At 36.5% G+C, this 13814-nt stretch overlaps 2 protein-coding genes across 2 annotated transcripts; both read right to left on the bottom strand.

The window, feature by feature from the left end:
• Positions 7686 to 8573, bottom strand: LOC109833974. The gene is made up of 2 exons (XM_020401862.1): positions 8050 to 8573; positions 7686 to 7947 (listed from the first exon to the last, which is right to left on the bottom strand). The coding sequence occupies exons 1-2, from the start codon at positions 8545 to 8547 to the stop codon at positions 7768 to 7770; spliced, it is 678 nt and encodes a 225-aa protein (XP_020257451.1). The 5' UTR covers positions 8548 to 8573; the 3' UTR covers positions 7686 to 7767.
• On the bottom strand, positions 8750 to 11793 carry LOC109830432 (protein FAR1-RELATED SEQUENCE 5-like). The gene is made up of 4 exons (XM_020397685.1): positions 11195 to 11793; positions 10890 to 11135; positions 9462 to 9869; positions 8750 to 9374 (listed from the first exon to the last, which is right to left on the bottom strand). Exons 1-4 carry the CDS (start codon positions 11791 to 11793, stop codon positions 8750 to 8752), a joined length of 1878 nt encoding a protein of 625 aa, XP_020253274.1.

Raw genomic sequence — 13814 nt, 5'->3', positions numbered from 1 at the left:
ATAAAAATTGTTACCCCCCAAATTGGAGTGTAACCAAGGGGAAGGGAATTCTCTTCCCTTCCCTTCCCTTCCCTTCACTCAGTTTCCCTTAACTTCCCTTCACCTCCTACGAATCCAAACAGGCCCTTAGGCAAATCTGTCTGCTACTTCTAATTTAAAATCAACTTTATTCATTGCTACAGTAAATACTATTCTCGTTAGAATATTAAAGTTACTGTTTATGCTTAGAAAAAGTCAGCCTATAGTTCGCATTGTGCTTATTTTTTGGATAAAAATTGTTCGTACTACAGTATATTTTTAAATCTTGAACATGCGTTATATTGTATTATTTTGTTAACTTGATTGAAAATTTACTTTCTACATAGTAGAAAAGTTATCGCTGAAATTTTATAAATATTTATACATAAAAATCATATTATGAATTTGATGACAGATATACCTCGGTAAATAATACCCGCAGCAACGCATGGGCTTAATACTAGTATAATAAAGGCAAAAGTGATTTTTCATGTATATTTGCATACAAACTTATTAATTCTCTTCAACCATCTTGTTACAATTTACATGCCTCCTAACTACATCAGCTTTTCTCTTTTCTTTAACGCAAATACTATTACTAATTTTGTATGTAGATTCAGAATAAATAAATAAATATAAACTCTTCTTGTTTATTTAAGTTTTATGACGTACTTGATATTTTTAATTAGGTTCTTCTTTTTATATTTATTTTAAGACTCATGCCTAGTGCTGTAAAGACTCATGTATAAACCTATCTATGGCTAAATACAGATTCCTAGTTTTTCCATGAATTTATTGATTACCTGCATATAAAAACTCTTTCTTTTTCTTTAGTTCCTTTTCGAAAGGCCTTGTCAACTTTTTCAAGTAATGGCAATTTCTTCCAAACATTCTGATAGGTCTATTGTCCATCTTTTTCATGTATCTTTACTAACTTGCAAGTGTGCACCCGTGCAAAGCACAGCCCCTTTTTTTTATTTTTGCTACAATTACTACAATATTTTTTAAAATGCTACAGTTTTTTGTAAATACTATAGTTTTTTTGAAGGTTACAGTATTCTGCTTTGTGTTATAGTTATATTGCTACAGAAATTTTTTTTAAATATTACAAAAGCGTTTGCTGTAGCGTGAATAGTAAATATGTGGATCTTTCTATAAGTATAGAGGAGTAGATAGCTAACACTATTTACAAGTTCATGTGCCATGCTATGACAACTTCCATCTGTGGTCTAAATTCACCTACCTCCCGATCTCGGTATTTGTAAAAAGTAGGTACTTGTAAAAAGTATCTTCCTAATCATCAATTTCAGAGAAAAATACCCTCTAAATCAACAAATTATTAACTTTGTTGAATATAATGTGTACTAATTTGACTATTTTTGATAATTTTACATTGCAAGTCTATCAAAGTTGATGATTTGTTAATTTGGGAAGACTCTCTCTCTCTCTTTCTCTCTCTCTCTCTCTCTTTGCCCCTTCAAAGTTGACGATTTAGGGGATAGTTTTGCAAATAATGGGAGCTGAAGGATAGTTTTGCAAATACTCATGATTTAAGGGGTAAATATACAAAATAAAAATAAAAAACCAAAGAGAAGATGCTGTGGTTCATCGGGTCAGATAAATTTGATGTATATACAAAAACGCGGATGAAATTTGATGAATTGCATATATGTAAGTGCATACAAGCACAAGCACATCACACACGCACGAACGCAATAATAAAGAAAATGGTGATTAAAAAAAAGGGACCCTTGAGCTTCTTTGGTTTTAATGTCAAAGCTATCCACAGGATTGCTCTTATTATATTTATGAACAGGTGTCATCCGGATACAGTATTCTTCTAAGATTTGAAAATATAAACATCTGAATATGTCATTAACCGGTTCATCTTGAAAGAGATCTTGTACGGTCCAGGAACTGGGTTTTCTTTTCTTCCTAAAATTTGAACGTCCATATTCATATATTGTTCTTCCATAAGTTTGCTACAGTTCAAAGGCGAAATTGCACTAGAATACTTTATGTTTCACTAATTTAGAATTTATATACTATCAATTGGTTTTTGAAACATTTACACATCTTTCAAAATTAGCACTTTAGTACCCTTTTTTACAAGCGTGAAAATTTTCACCTGAAAGTCCTACAACATTCATATACTAATCTCATAACTTTCTTAATATAAATTTACCATACTGTTAAATCTATCCAAATTTATTTTTCAAATAGAATTAAAGTATATTTATTAACCGTAAATTTAACAAATGTTAATGACTAAAAATCTCCAAAATTAATATATGGTAACTTTCATGAGAAATTTTTTACTTTTGCATAACAAAGGATACTCAAGTACCAATTTAAACAACTCAGGATGTATAAATGCTCCGAAAATCGAGGGTATATATAAGTGCTAAATTAGTGAAACATAAAGATGTTCCAGTGCAATTTAGCCTCGTCTCAAACCTAGTTTCTGAAGAAACCGCGAACGATTTGGTGAAGAACGGGTTTTGAAGACTGTAGGAGTCACACTTGGAGCTTCACGGTCGACCGCGGCGAAAGGCCGGTCGACCGCGATCGTGCACAGGCCTGAGTATGTGCCTGGATTTGGCGCGGTCGACTGTCGCGGTCGACCGCTAGACCCTGTAAGTAATTTTGGGCTCTGTCGTTTGTCACGGTCGACCGTCGCGGTGGCGGTCGACCGCGTAGCGGGTCAGGCCCATATGTTGGTTTCCTATTCTTATTTGGTTTTGGTGTTTGTATAAATACCAATACACGTTCTAGGGTTCTTAAGGCAAGAGTTTGGGATATTTAGAGCACAGAAAAGAAGTATTTTCTAAGCTATTTGATTAGGGTTTATTTGGAGAGAGTAAGAGCTTTGTTGGTGAGATTAGTTTGTTCCTTCGAGTGATTTGTAATCTCAAGTTGTACTCTTCTTCTCTATTAGTGAAAACCCCATCCCCTTCTTGCCCCGTGGACGTAGGTAATTACCGAACCACGTTAAAATTGGTGTTTTATTTGTGCATTGATATTGGTTGGTTTTGGCCCTCTTTGATCGGCGTTTGGTTTGATTCCTCGACACGGTTTTCAACAACGATTGGGATGTTAGATCCTAACAATTGGTATCAGATCCCAACAATTAGTATCAGAGCTCGGGCTACGCTTGGGCTATTTGGAGGAGTAGATCGATTTGGGAAGCTCGTCTAGGGTTTTAGTTGGTGAGAAAGGTGGGATCATTTGGAGGAGTAGATCGATTTGGGAAGCTCGTCTAGGGTTTTAGTTGGTGAGAAAGGTGGGATCTTTTTAGTAAAGCTTCTTTCTTTTCTCAGTTTCGGATCTATTCTTCGTTTGTTTCCGCATTGGTTGTTGGTGTTTGAGGATTATGGCCAAGAAAGAGGGAGTTGAGGGTGGTTCTTCAGGTGTAAAGAATGTCCAAAGTTTGAGTATCCACTCGATAAAAATTAATGTGGAGAAGTTCAATAGCACTAACAATTTTGGACTTTGGCGATGCGAAGTCTTGGATGCGCTCAATGCGCAGAATTTGGAAGATACGTTGGAGTTGGACGAAAAATCGAACGACATTGATAAGAAGGTTTGGAAAAAGATGAATCGGACAGCGTGTGGTGTGATTAGGTCTTGTCTCACTCAAGATCTAAAATATGATGTGATGAATAAGACTTCAGCTAAGAAGTTTGGGACAAGTCCTAGAGAGCAAGTACTTGACGAAGGAGCGTCGAAAACCTGCTTGCAATTTGAAGCAGGAGGCCTTTAATACCACATCCATTAGTGATCACATGAACCACTACACGAAGCTTCTTGCAGATTTGACGAATGTAGATGTCATTGTTGAAGATGAGGACAAGGTGTTGCTATTGTTGAGTTCCTTGCCCGATGAAGAATACGAGACGTTTGTTCTTACTCTTATTAATGGGAAGACATCTCTTTCATATAGTGAGGTCACCGCTGCATTAGTGAATTACAAACTTAGGAAGAAGGACAATGAGACTTCTATTGAGCCGGTAGCGGGGGCATTGGTTGAAAGAGCAAAGGGTCCAAATCGAGGTAGAAGGTCACAGTCTAGAGGAGCACATCTTGGAATTTGTAGAAATCAGTGTGCTTTTTGTAAAGAAGATGGACATTGGAAAGCTGAATGCCCAAAGTTGAATGATCAAGCCGAGAAGAATAAGGGAAAAGCTATTCAGGTTTCAGATGTGAATGTTGTCAATGCTAGTGGCAACGATTCAGATTCGGATTTTTCGGGCTACTCATTATTTGCACTACCATCAGTTTGTGTTGCCTACTCTACAGAGTGGATGTTGGACTCGGGTGCTATATACCACATTTGCCCTAGGAGGGATTGGTTCTCTAGCTTTTAGGAGTTGGAAAGAGGGGATTTCATGCTTATGGGTAATGATCATGAATGTCCTATTGGTGGAATTGACACCGTTCACATCAGGATGAGTGACGGAGTGATTCAGGAGTTGGTTGGAGTGAGGTTCGTTCCTCAGTTGAAGGAGAACATCATTTCACTTGGAGCTTTGGAGGCAGCAAGCTATAGGGTGACCTTGGCGGATGCACGTTTGAAGGTTACATTTGGGTCTATGATTGTGATGAAGGGCGTCAGAAGGAGTAACTTATACTATTTGCTTGGGAGCACGGTGATTGATAGAGCTCTGACGACTTTATTAGATTTGGCTAGATTGTGGCATAGTTTGGTGTTGGTGTATTTGATTGGTGATGCTGTGCATAGGTTGTTGAGGAGTGCTTTGACCTGCAGATAGAAGTCCTTTGAGCACATTGGGATGAGCAAGACCGTGGTGGAGTTTGATACTTCTATCCATAGAGCGAGGGGTCTTTTAGGAGGTGTTCATTCAGGCATTTGGGGGCCTTCCAAGGAGGCATCATTGGGAGGTAATCGTTTTATAGTTTCCGCAGGTTGTGATTGTTCTAGGCATTATTGGGTCGCAACCAGTTCTCGTTGGTGTAAAGTCCTAGAAGTCAACAACAATTGGAAGAAGTGTATTAGCAGAAAGGTAACTCGTTGTTCTAGCTTTGGTAGGGGTCCTTTCTTGCGTTTGTGCCGAGCTCATGACAACTTGAAACACTTCATTAATGTGGAGACTTTGGGGCGACGAGATGAGATGACAGTTTCGATGGGTCATTCCTTTCTGGAGGATGATCGGCGTTGGTTGTCGAGCATTAGTTCTGGTTCTGGAGTTTTGACATATTTGGGCCATCTTAGTCATAGGTCGCCGACTGCTGCATTAGGAGTTATTGGATCTGGTGGAGCTGCTTCAGATTTTGGTTGGCGTCAGATATTTGGTTACCCAGTGTTTGGTCACATCGATGATGTGAGATTTGATCTGATTGTGCGTTTGGGATTCGAAGGCTCATTTGATTATAGTTTGGGAGCTTCTGATTTTGTTCTGAGCAGGAATATAGTCACGGGTCACAAGACATGATACTCGATCTGGGTAAAGAAATTGGGCAGAAGGATCTATAATTACCTAGTAATGAAATGAACATCATTTGTATTTTTAACCGTTCTTTTACTTTTCTCCAATCACTGCATGCGATGGGAACGTGGAGCCAATGCTGACTGTATATGGTACCATAGGGACCATTAGATACATATTTCCTTTTTCTATCACCAAGCAAGCATCTGGACATGGAATCACTCATCTTCAGCATCTAGGCTCTAGCACACTTTATATTGCGATCTTGCAACTCCTGGTGAACATAGTTACACATGACACACAGCCTGAAAATATCCCTGCATTTTCAAAGTGGTGAGATCCGATTCCACAAAATACAGATCTTATCTCGGAGAGGTGAGATCCCAAATGTCCACCTATTTTAAGCACGAGGAGGTTTTCTTTTAGGATTTGAACTCTTGTTGGGTGATCTAGTCCGGATCCAGCACTAGTACAAAACATAACAGCCCAAACGGTCGGAACCGTTGGAAAAACACAGCCCCAAACGGTTACAACCGCTTGGATGAAAAAAACAACCGTTTGGGCTAAAGTCGTTGGGGGAAAACTCTACCCCAACGGTCGCCCAAACGGTTACAACCGTTTGGAATTATTATCCCAAACGGTTTAAACCATTTGGGCTATTTTGATTTGTCCAAACGGTTCCAATAGCCGTTTGGGCTGTCCTGTTTTGTACTAGTGTGTACGTAGAACTACCAAGCGTTTTTACACAGTATCAAGTGCATATACAGAATTTGTTAAATTTGTATAATAATACTAAAATATCATGTGAATTACAAGGTGATTACGGGGGGTAGATATCGATATCGTTGACAGTTGGTCAGTTTCATATGGTTACAGGAATAATTTAGTGAAACATTACTGTTAATGTTGGTAGTTTAATAACCTTTGAAATTGGGATGGGAGAAGCATGGCCAACCAGAGACAAGCAAGGCAGCAGAAGCAAGAGAAATATTAGTTTCCCCCGTTCATATGTGTGCTGGCTTCATCCAAAATTGCAGGGTCAGCTTCTCCAAAGTCTACCCAGCACCCAGGTCAGTCCTGTCGAATAAAATTTTATCAGAAATATCGTATATCATTTTATTTTTCAAGGATCGAGATGCTAATCTTTTGGAAGTCAAAGAGCAGAAATGTTCTGATGAGATTTATAATCTTATCTATAACCTAGACTTGCAGCAATTATTTGCACCATGTTTCAAACTGACGCCAAGGAAAGATCGTTTCTTGATGTAAATATTGCCAACACTGCAATAGGAGCTTCCATGTAGATATGTGTATTGTGTAATGACAAATATCTGGAATACACAAAATGATCACATATGTAAATACAGAAAAATATCAAGAGAGATATAAAAAGGTTCAGCTTTTGGCCCACGTTAATGGGCGAAGGAGAGTAACACTATGCTAATCAAATTGTGTGGAATACAAAAGGTGAACGACGTTATTTGACCGAATCATTCCTGAAAATTTTGAACTACCTTTCGCTTGTGCTCTTGTACAAAAATTCCATAATGCAAAGATGTAAATTCAACTTTTTTTTTAACTAGATTACAAAAAATACACATATTTACTGAAGGGACAACTAACGCGGAAGTAGCACAACAAGGCCATGTCTTAGGGTCCAACTATTTACACTCCCAAATAGTAACTTTGGGGTGTGTGAGGACTAAATTGCCCTTGTTTTGGATGCGTTTTGTTAATTTTAGTGCACTGTAGAATTTCAAGTTTCCTTTTGAAAATTGTGCAGTAGTAATTGCTTGTGCTCCCTTAATTTTGAAAGAATCTTTATCTTTATCATTACATTGTTGTTGTCTCATTTTCGTTTTTCCTTGAGGATCCAATTTTCTTTGAATTCTCGGTGGAGTCTAGGCTAGCCTTTGGGCGTACCAATATTAATTTCTTTCTTCATATTTACTGAAGATTAGACTATAATCCGTGTCGGTTTATAATCAGTGGGTCATAAAAAATTTTTTAAGTGTTATTAAAAAAATCATTGAAGTGTTATAAAAAAAATTAATCCATTATAATCCGTGGGTCATAAAAAATCATTGAAGTGTTATTAAAAAAATTAATTTTTTTTAGAACATATATAAATGTTGGTTTAATTTTAATATAATTTGAATTTTTAAAATCGTTAATAAAATTTGTTTAAGTGTTTGAAATGTTTGAAGTGTTAGACTATAATGAAGGATAATAATAAAATTTATTAGAAAATCAAAGTATTAATCTACTCAACGAAATACATCAATTGTTTTTTCGATCCTAATTAATTGTTCTTTCTTCTTCTTGTTGCTGCTCGACGTTCTCCATCTTCATTGTGGAGACGGTTAAAGTGACCGATCGAGAATGCAAATTGTGCATCTAAACCATCTGCAGATTTGTCGTGATGGTCGTTCCAGTAAAATGCTATGGGTGGTACCGGATGATCCCCTGGTTTCATATGCAACTGGAAAAAAATGTACAAATATTGAAGTTATATTCTTATATAAAAAATTAAAGTTAAAATTCAACTTGTTTATATGATCGTCGACTAGTGTAATTTTCTTACCAAAATCCAATGATCATTGCTAAGATGTCCGCACACCACCTTTCGGGTTGGAGGTCCTTGTGTTTCATCTAATATCGCTGGCAGACAAGTATTTCCTCCATGTTCACTGAATGTCATGAAAACAACATTATATGTTGTTGCAATTACGTGACCGCAATCCGGTACCGCCATCCAGTAATCATCATCCGCTGGTCCATGGTAGTGAGCAATCGATTGGATGAGATTAGTCACATTAGAACTCCTCGCACTCCTCCCACCTAAGATTCGAGCGTACAAGGCGCTTCTATTCTGTAGATCTGCTACTAAGTCTTGTCTAACTTTAACCCAATCATCTTCTGTTCCGTAAATTGCTAGAGCCACCGCTCTAAATCCACAATTTCCGTCTGCCGCTACATCTGTGCATTGATCTATGTATTTTCTAATGTAGGGCGGGAATTCTCTCTCAAATACAGAATTCTTAAAGATGAACGTGGTGCCTTTGGAAGAAGGGGTTGACATTGGAGGCCTTGAGCACGGAGGATTTGGAGAAGATGGTGATATTGGTGGCCCCGTACGTTGGGATGTGCTCATTGGACTCCCCTGTGATGCAGAGATAGAAGCAACACGTCCAGGGCCCTTTACAAATGCATAGGTTGACAATGTTAAATTGAGAATAATAAATTAGTAACTAATATAAATCATAATTTTCAAATATAGAAATTCATAAGTTATGTAGTATTACCTTTTTGTTTGGAGACTTTTTAAATCCGTACTGTTTCACAACCCTCTCCCACGCCGAAGGTACACGGAGACTAGAGAGCTTTTTACCCTTGGTTTTCTTTTTAGCAGTAGGAGGTGCAGTAATATCAGGGACTTCTTCGAACAACGCCCTCCTCACTGGATTTGGTGGAGTCGGGGATCCATCCGCGGCATCATTAGGAAATATTGGAAACTGAATATCTAACTTTTTCCAATAATCATGTATTTGATCCAACGGAATGCTATACCCATTTATGATGTAGTACTGAAGCTCATGTGCGCACGGTAGACCATGAGTTCTCCTTAGGTAGCAACCACACGTTGTTGGATCCTGACCCATTTCTTGTAAAACTTGCATTTCTTTCCTTATGAGGCCGAATGCTTTAAACGTGATTGATCTGTTCAGATTAACAAACAACGTATCTCCAAGGGTGTCTGTGTTGGATTTAGTAGCGTTAACTCTCGCTACTTTCTTAATCTCACAGATTTGGCCTTCCATCACCTTGTGAAGTTTCTCCAGTACGGTATCGAATGGGTACCGACCACCATCTAAATGTCGTTTGACGCGATGATGTTCTCCTTCGACCCTGCATTACCAATTGAACTTGAATATTAATTATTAATGTTGACTACATGTAACGATTATTTAGTCACGTAAATCTCACAAGGCTTACCTATTTGTTGTGTAGCTTCCGAAGTGAAAATAATGGTCGATGTAAGCTGACAGGATTTTTTGGGAATGCGGACTAATCCATGTGTCAATGCAGTAGTTCAGCAATGCTCCCCAACTCGAGTAATGTGCTGCCAGACGTCCCCATCTATCATTAAAGTCATCTATGGTCGGTGCACTTATCGCCCAATTCCAACGAAATTTAAATCCTTCTGCCGCCTCTTTTAAAAAACCAGGTTGCTGCAGTGCTCGTTGTAGCACGCATTGCTCAATGTGACGGCGACACAAATGATGCCTGGATTCCGGGAAAACATACTCGACAGCATGCATCAAGGCGTAATCTCGGTCTGTTACAATGACATTAGGTGTCACTTGGCTAACGAACAAAGTACGGATAAACTGTAACACAAACCTGCAAAATAATATAACATTAATAATTTTAAATTTAAACGTAGGACAAAATAACTGTACTAAATAATTGTCAATTGTAATTTATAACAACAAATTAACATAATAACAATATTAATGACAATACTACAATAACAATGTTAATAACAATAATAATACTATAATAAGTCCTAATTAAACAATATAATAATTTTCATAACAGTAACAACTCCTAATAATACTATAATAAGTTCTAATTAAACAATATAACAATAAAAAAATAACAATATAATAATGTTCATAAAAATAATAACTCCTAATTATACAATACTAATAATGTTCAATAAAAATAATAACTCCTAATTAAACAATTCTAATAATGTTCATAAAAATAATAACTCCTCCTAATTAAACAATTCTAATAATGTTCATAAAAATAATAACTCCTAATTAAACAATACTAATAACGTTCCAATAAAAATAATAACTCCTAATTCAACAATTCTAATAATGTTCATAAAAATAATAACTCCTAATTAAACAATACTAATAATGTTCCAATAAAAATAATAACTCCTAATTCAACAATTCTAATAATGTTCATAAAAATAATAACTCCTCCTAATTCAACAATTCTAATAATGTTCATAAAAATAATAACTCCTAATTAAACAATACTAATAATGTTCAATAAAAATAATAACTCCTAATTAAACAATTCTAATAATGTTCATAAAAATAATAACAACTCCTAATTAAACAATTCTAATAATGTTCATAAAAATAATAACTCCTCCTAATTAAACAATTCTAATAATGTTCATAAAAATAATAACTCCTCCTAATTCAACAATTCTAATAATGTTCATAAAAATAATAACTCCTAATTAAACAATACTAATAATGTTCATAACAATATTAACTCCTCCTAAATATTCAATTTAACATTATTCATAACATTGACAAACAATTGTACTAAATAATGTTAATTAACAATTTTAAATTTAAACATATGACAAAAATTAAAATTCATTAAGACACAAACCTGTAGTTTTCTTGTCTCTCATTTCGCATGAATGCGTAGGCGATAGTGAACGTTTTGTCCGTACTTGTTGCACCGACCACTTCTAGTAGAGGTATGTCATACTCATTGGTGTTGTATGTACAATCAATCATCATGACTTCCGGATATGCATTCACCATCACAAAAGAAGCCGGGTGGCAGAAAACAATATCTCCAAGTTCGGAAGATTCATCAGCAGTCCGAACGTCGTACATGTAGTTCAATTGCCTGAGTAAATGGATGAAATTATTCATCGGGGTCCGACCTTCTCTTTTCTGGGCACGCACCTTATTGAGTCATTGACAGCATTGTAAACTTGTTTCTGACACGATTTGTTCTCCGGATCAGCCCTTTTCATGGACGCCAACATATTACTCGGGCTTAAATTAAAATTCTCTTGCTCCCTAATAACTTCAAGTTGAATAGGGGATATTTTACCTAAACGAGATCCCACAGCATGAGACGGGAATGGATGGTTGTGTCTCCCCTCCCGGACTTCAAAGTACCAGCGCCCTCCAGGGTACTCCATTCCGTCCAACCAAAATGGACAATTATTTTTTGTCGTTTTAGTGGACCTAGTTCCAGTAACCTTTTTTGGTCTGTATCCGCCACCTTGGCTACATAAATATCGAACTTTGGGCCGTCGGCCGTCTTTTTCCTTCGAATCACGAATTGCCAAAGTAACGTTCCTCAAGCCAGCAACATATCTTACATGAGCATCCATGTCCTCTCTACTAGCAAAACCTCCTTCCGGATTACCGAAATCGGTTGAAATGTCTTCAAACTCTACATATGAACTATGATCCTGGAATGGATCACTTTGTGTTTCGTCGATGACGAATTCAACTTCATCAAGATTTATGGAGTTGTAATCTCCAGAATTCATATTGTTTGTGATTGTAATTGTAAGTGTTTGAGTTGTGAGTGTTTGAGTTGTGATTGTGATTTGAAAAACTTAAACTGTTGGCCTTTTTATAGGTAAAAATCTAAGGGGTCAAAATCAATTTTGAGTGGTGTAATTTATTTTTGAAAAAACGATTTTATGTAATTTGTGTAAATTGTATTGGAAATTCAAATTAGTCAAAAATTCGAATTTCTGAAAGCTCACTGACCGAGGCAAACATTTAGTTGTGAATTCTTTTTGTCTTTTGGTTAATACAGAGAAATTACAATTGAACTCGTGCTCTCTGTGATAAAGCAACTCATTGGATTCATCCCATGTGGCCTTATACTTAATAAGTTAATATAGCCATATATTTAACAAGGAAAAAATAAATATAATGAATGAATCCAATGTGCATTTAATAACATTCCGAACTTTGGACCTTATCACATTCCGAGTCAAGTGGATTTAGTAACTCTGTGCATTTTAATAACATTCCGAGTCAATGTGCATTTAATAACTCTGTGATAAAGCATACAAAAGGGTATTTTTGGCAATCCAACTCCCAAAATTACTGTTTGGGAGTGGATATAGCAATCGTGCCCACCCACCCACCGAAAAAAAAGGCGAACAATGGAAAACAATATATTTTTTTTATTTTTATAGATTTAATAAAAGATGGCCTTGGATCTGTTAATCTCAGAAAATTAATTAAGGTGAGCTGCTCACATGTGCTGCCTCTAAGTTGCCTGCTCATCCACCACGTGATATAGGGAGAACATGAAGCAGAAAAAAAAACATCATTAGGGTTGTCAAACACAGGAATAAAAAAATAAAATAAAAATATCTCTTTTCCTGAAACTAACTACTAAACAAATATAACCAAGCATAATTTCAGGTTAAACATGTCTATGGCAGGTGCCAGCCTCAATTTGGAGACAAAAAACAAATTTCATTTCAATCAGAGAGAAAAAAGGGGAGGAAACCTCTAAAGCTATAAGTTCGAAAAGGAGAAATTTCATTGAATAAGAAAAGAAAACTCCCCTACAAGGCATTTTGGTCTACGGCCCTGCATTTTCCAGTGCTATGACATGAAAACACTACTTGGTTGGGATTCAAATAAGCTGAGCACCCCATGCATTGTTCAGCAAAGTCAACTGAAAATGCAGCCATTAGCTACAATTCTGCCCACTTAAGAAAAAGGGTCTATAAGTCTCACCCTTTGTGGCTCATATTGTAGTCTTCTCTGTCTGGGATCCCTCCTATCAGAAGCTACAGGATTCCTGGATCTTAAACATCTAAGGTCAAGTGCTACATGAAGAGACCATTCAAAATTATTGACAAAAATTAGGAACAGGTCAATATATAATTAGTGAAGCACAAGTAAACAGAAACCATTCGAAATTATCACTGGAATGCATGAAGGAGGTGGATTTTTTATTTTTTTTTGCAATAATCCGTAGTCAGAGCTACTATGCGCAGTGGTATTATGTCATGTAGACTGTATGGAAATGGCAAAATAATAACCAACTGCGGTGTCTCTATCAATTATATTAACAAAAATTACGAACATGAATAATTGAAATCATAGATTCGGTGGTGGAACTGGCAGGTAATCTCTGTGCTAGATGGTCAACTTGTACTAAATCCTACCATACGGTATCACTAGTTCTACTGTATTCGACATTAACCATACTAAAAACTTCAACAAAAAATTTAATATAAGAAGAAAGCAATATATCTAAGAGTCACACAAAAAAAATAAAAAAATAGAAGCAAGTAGGAGCTAGGACCACTTTCAATACTATAGTGTCTAAATTAAGCATACCGAATCACTGATCTTCCCATTAAACTTGTCAAATATTATTCTTTATCATTTAATTTTTAATATTGTTACGGCAGAAGAAAGAATGCCTCAACGGAATGTGTAGAAATTGGCAGTTGATGGCTCAGAACAGACAGTTGACAAGTTGGCGGTCGACCGTGGCGGTCGACCGTGTTCGTGCACAGGGTTCACTATGCGT

The sequence above is a fragment of the Asparagus officinalis genome, chromosome 1 (assembly GCF_001876935.1).
Source record: "Asparagus officinalis chromosome 1, Aspof.V1, whole genome shotgun sequence".
NCBI classification, from domain to species: Eukaryota; Viridiplantae; Streptophyta; class Magnoliopsida; order Asparagales; family Asparagaceae; genus Asparagus; species Asparagus officinalis.
This window is presented reverse-complemented; position numbering and strand designations above follow the sequence as displayed.

What these genes read in the sequence shown, in the direction of transcription:
- LOC109833974 (XM_020401862.1), bottom strand. Translation starts at nt 8,547, where the DNA reads ATGTCAACCCCTTCTTCCAAAGGCACCACGTTCATCTTTAAGAATTCT. An exon ending in GCAATGATCATTGGATTTTG is followed by an intron (nt 7,948 to 8,049) that starts GTAAGAAAATTA and finishes ATTTTTTTCCAG; the next exon opens with TTGCATATGAAACCAGGGGA.
- LOC109830432 (XM_020397685.1), bottom strand. Translation starts at nt 11,793, where the DNA reads ATGAATTCTGGAGATTACAACTCCATAAATCTTGATGAAGTTGAATTC. An exon ending in GCTGTCAATGACTCAATAAG is followed by an intron (nt 11,136 to 11,194) that starts GTGCGTGCCCAG and finishes CCATTTACTCAG; the next exon opens with GCAATTGAACTACATGTACG. An exon ending in GGAAGCTACACAACAAATAG is followed by an intron (nt 9,375 to 9,461) that starts GTAAGCCTTGTG and finishes TTGGTAATGCAG; the next exon opens with GGTCGAAGGAGAACATCATC.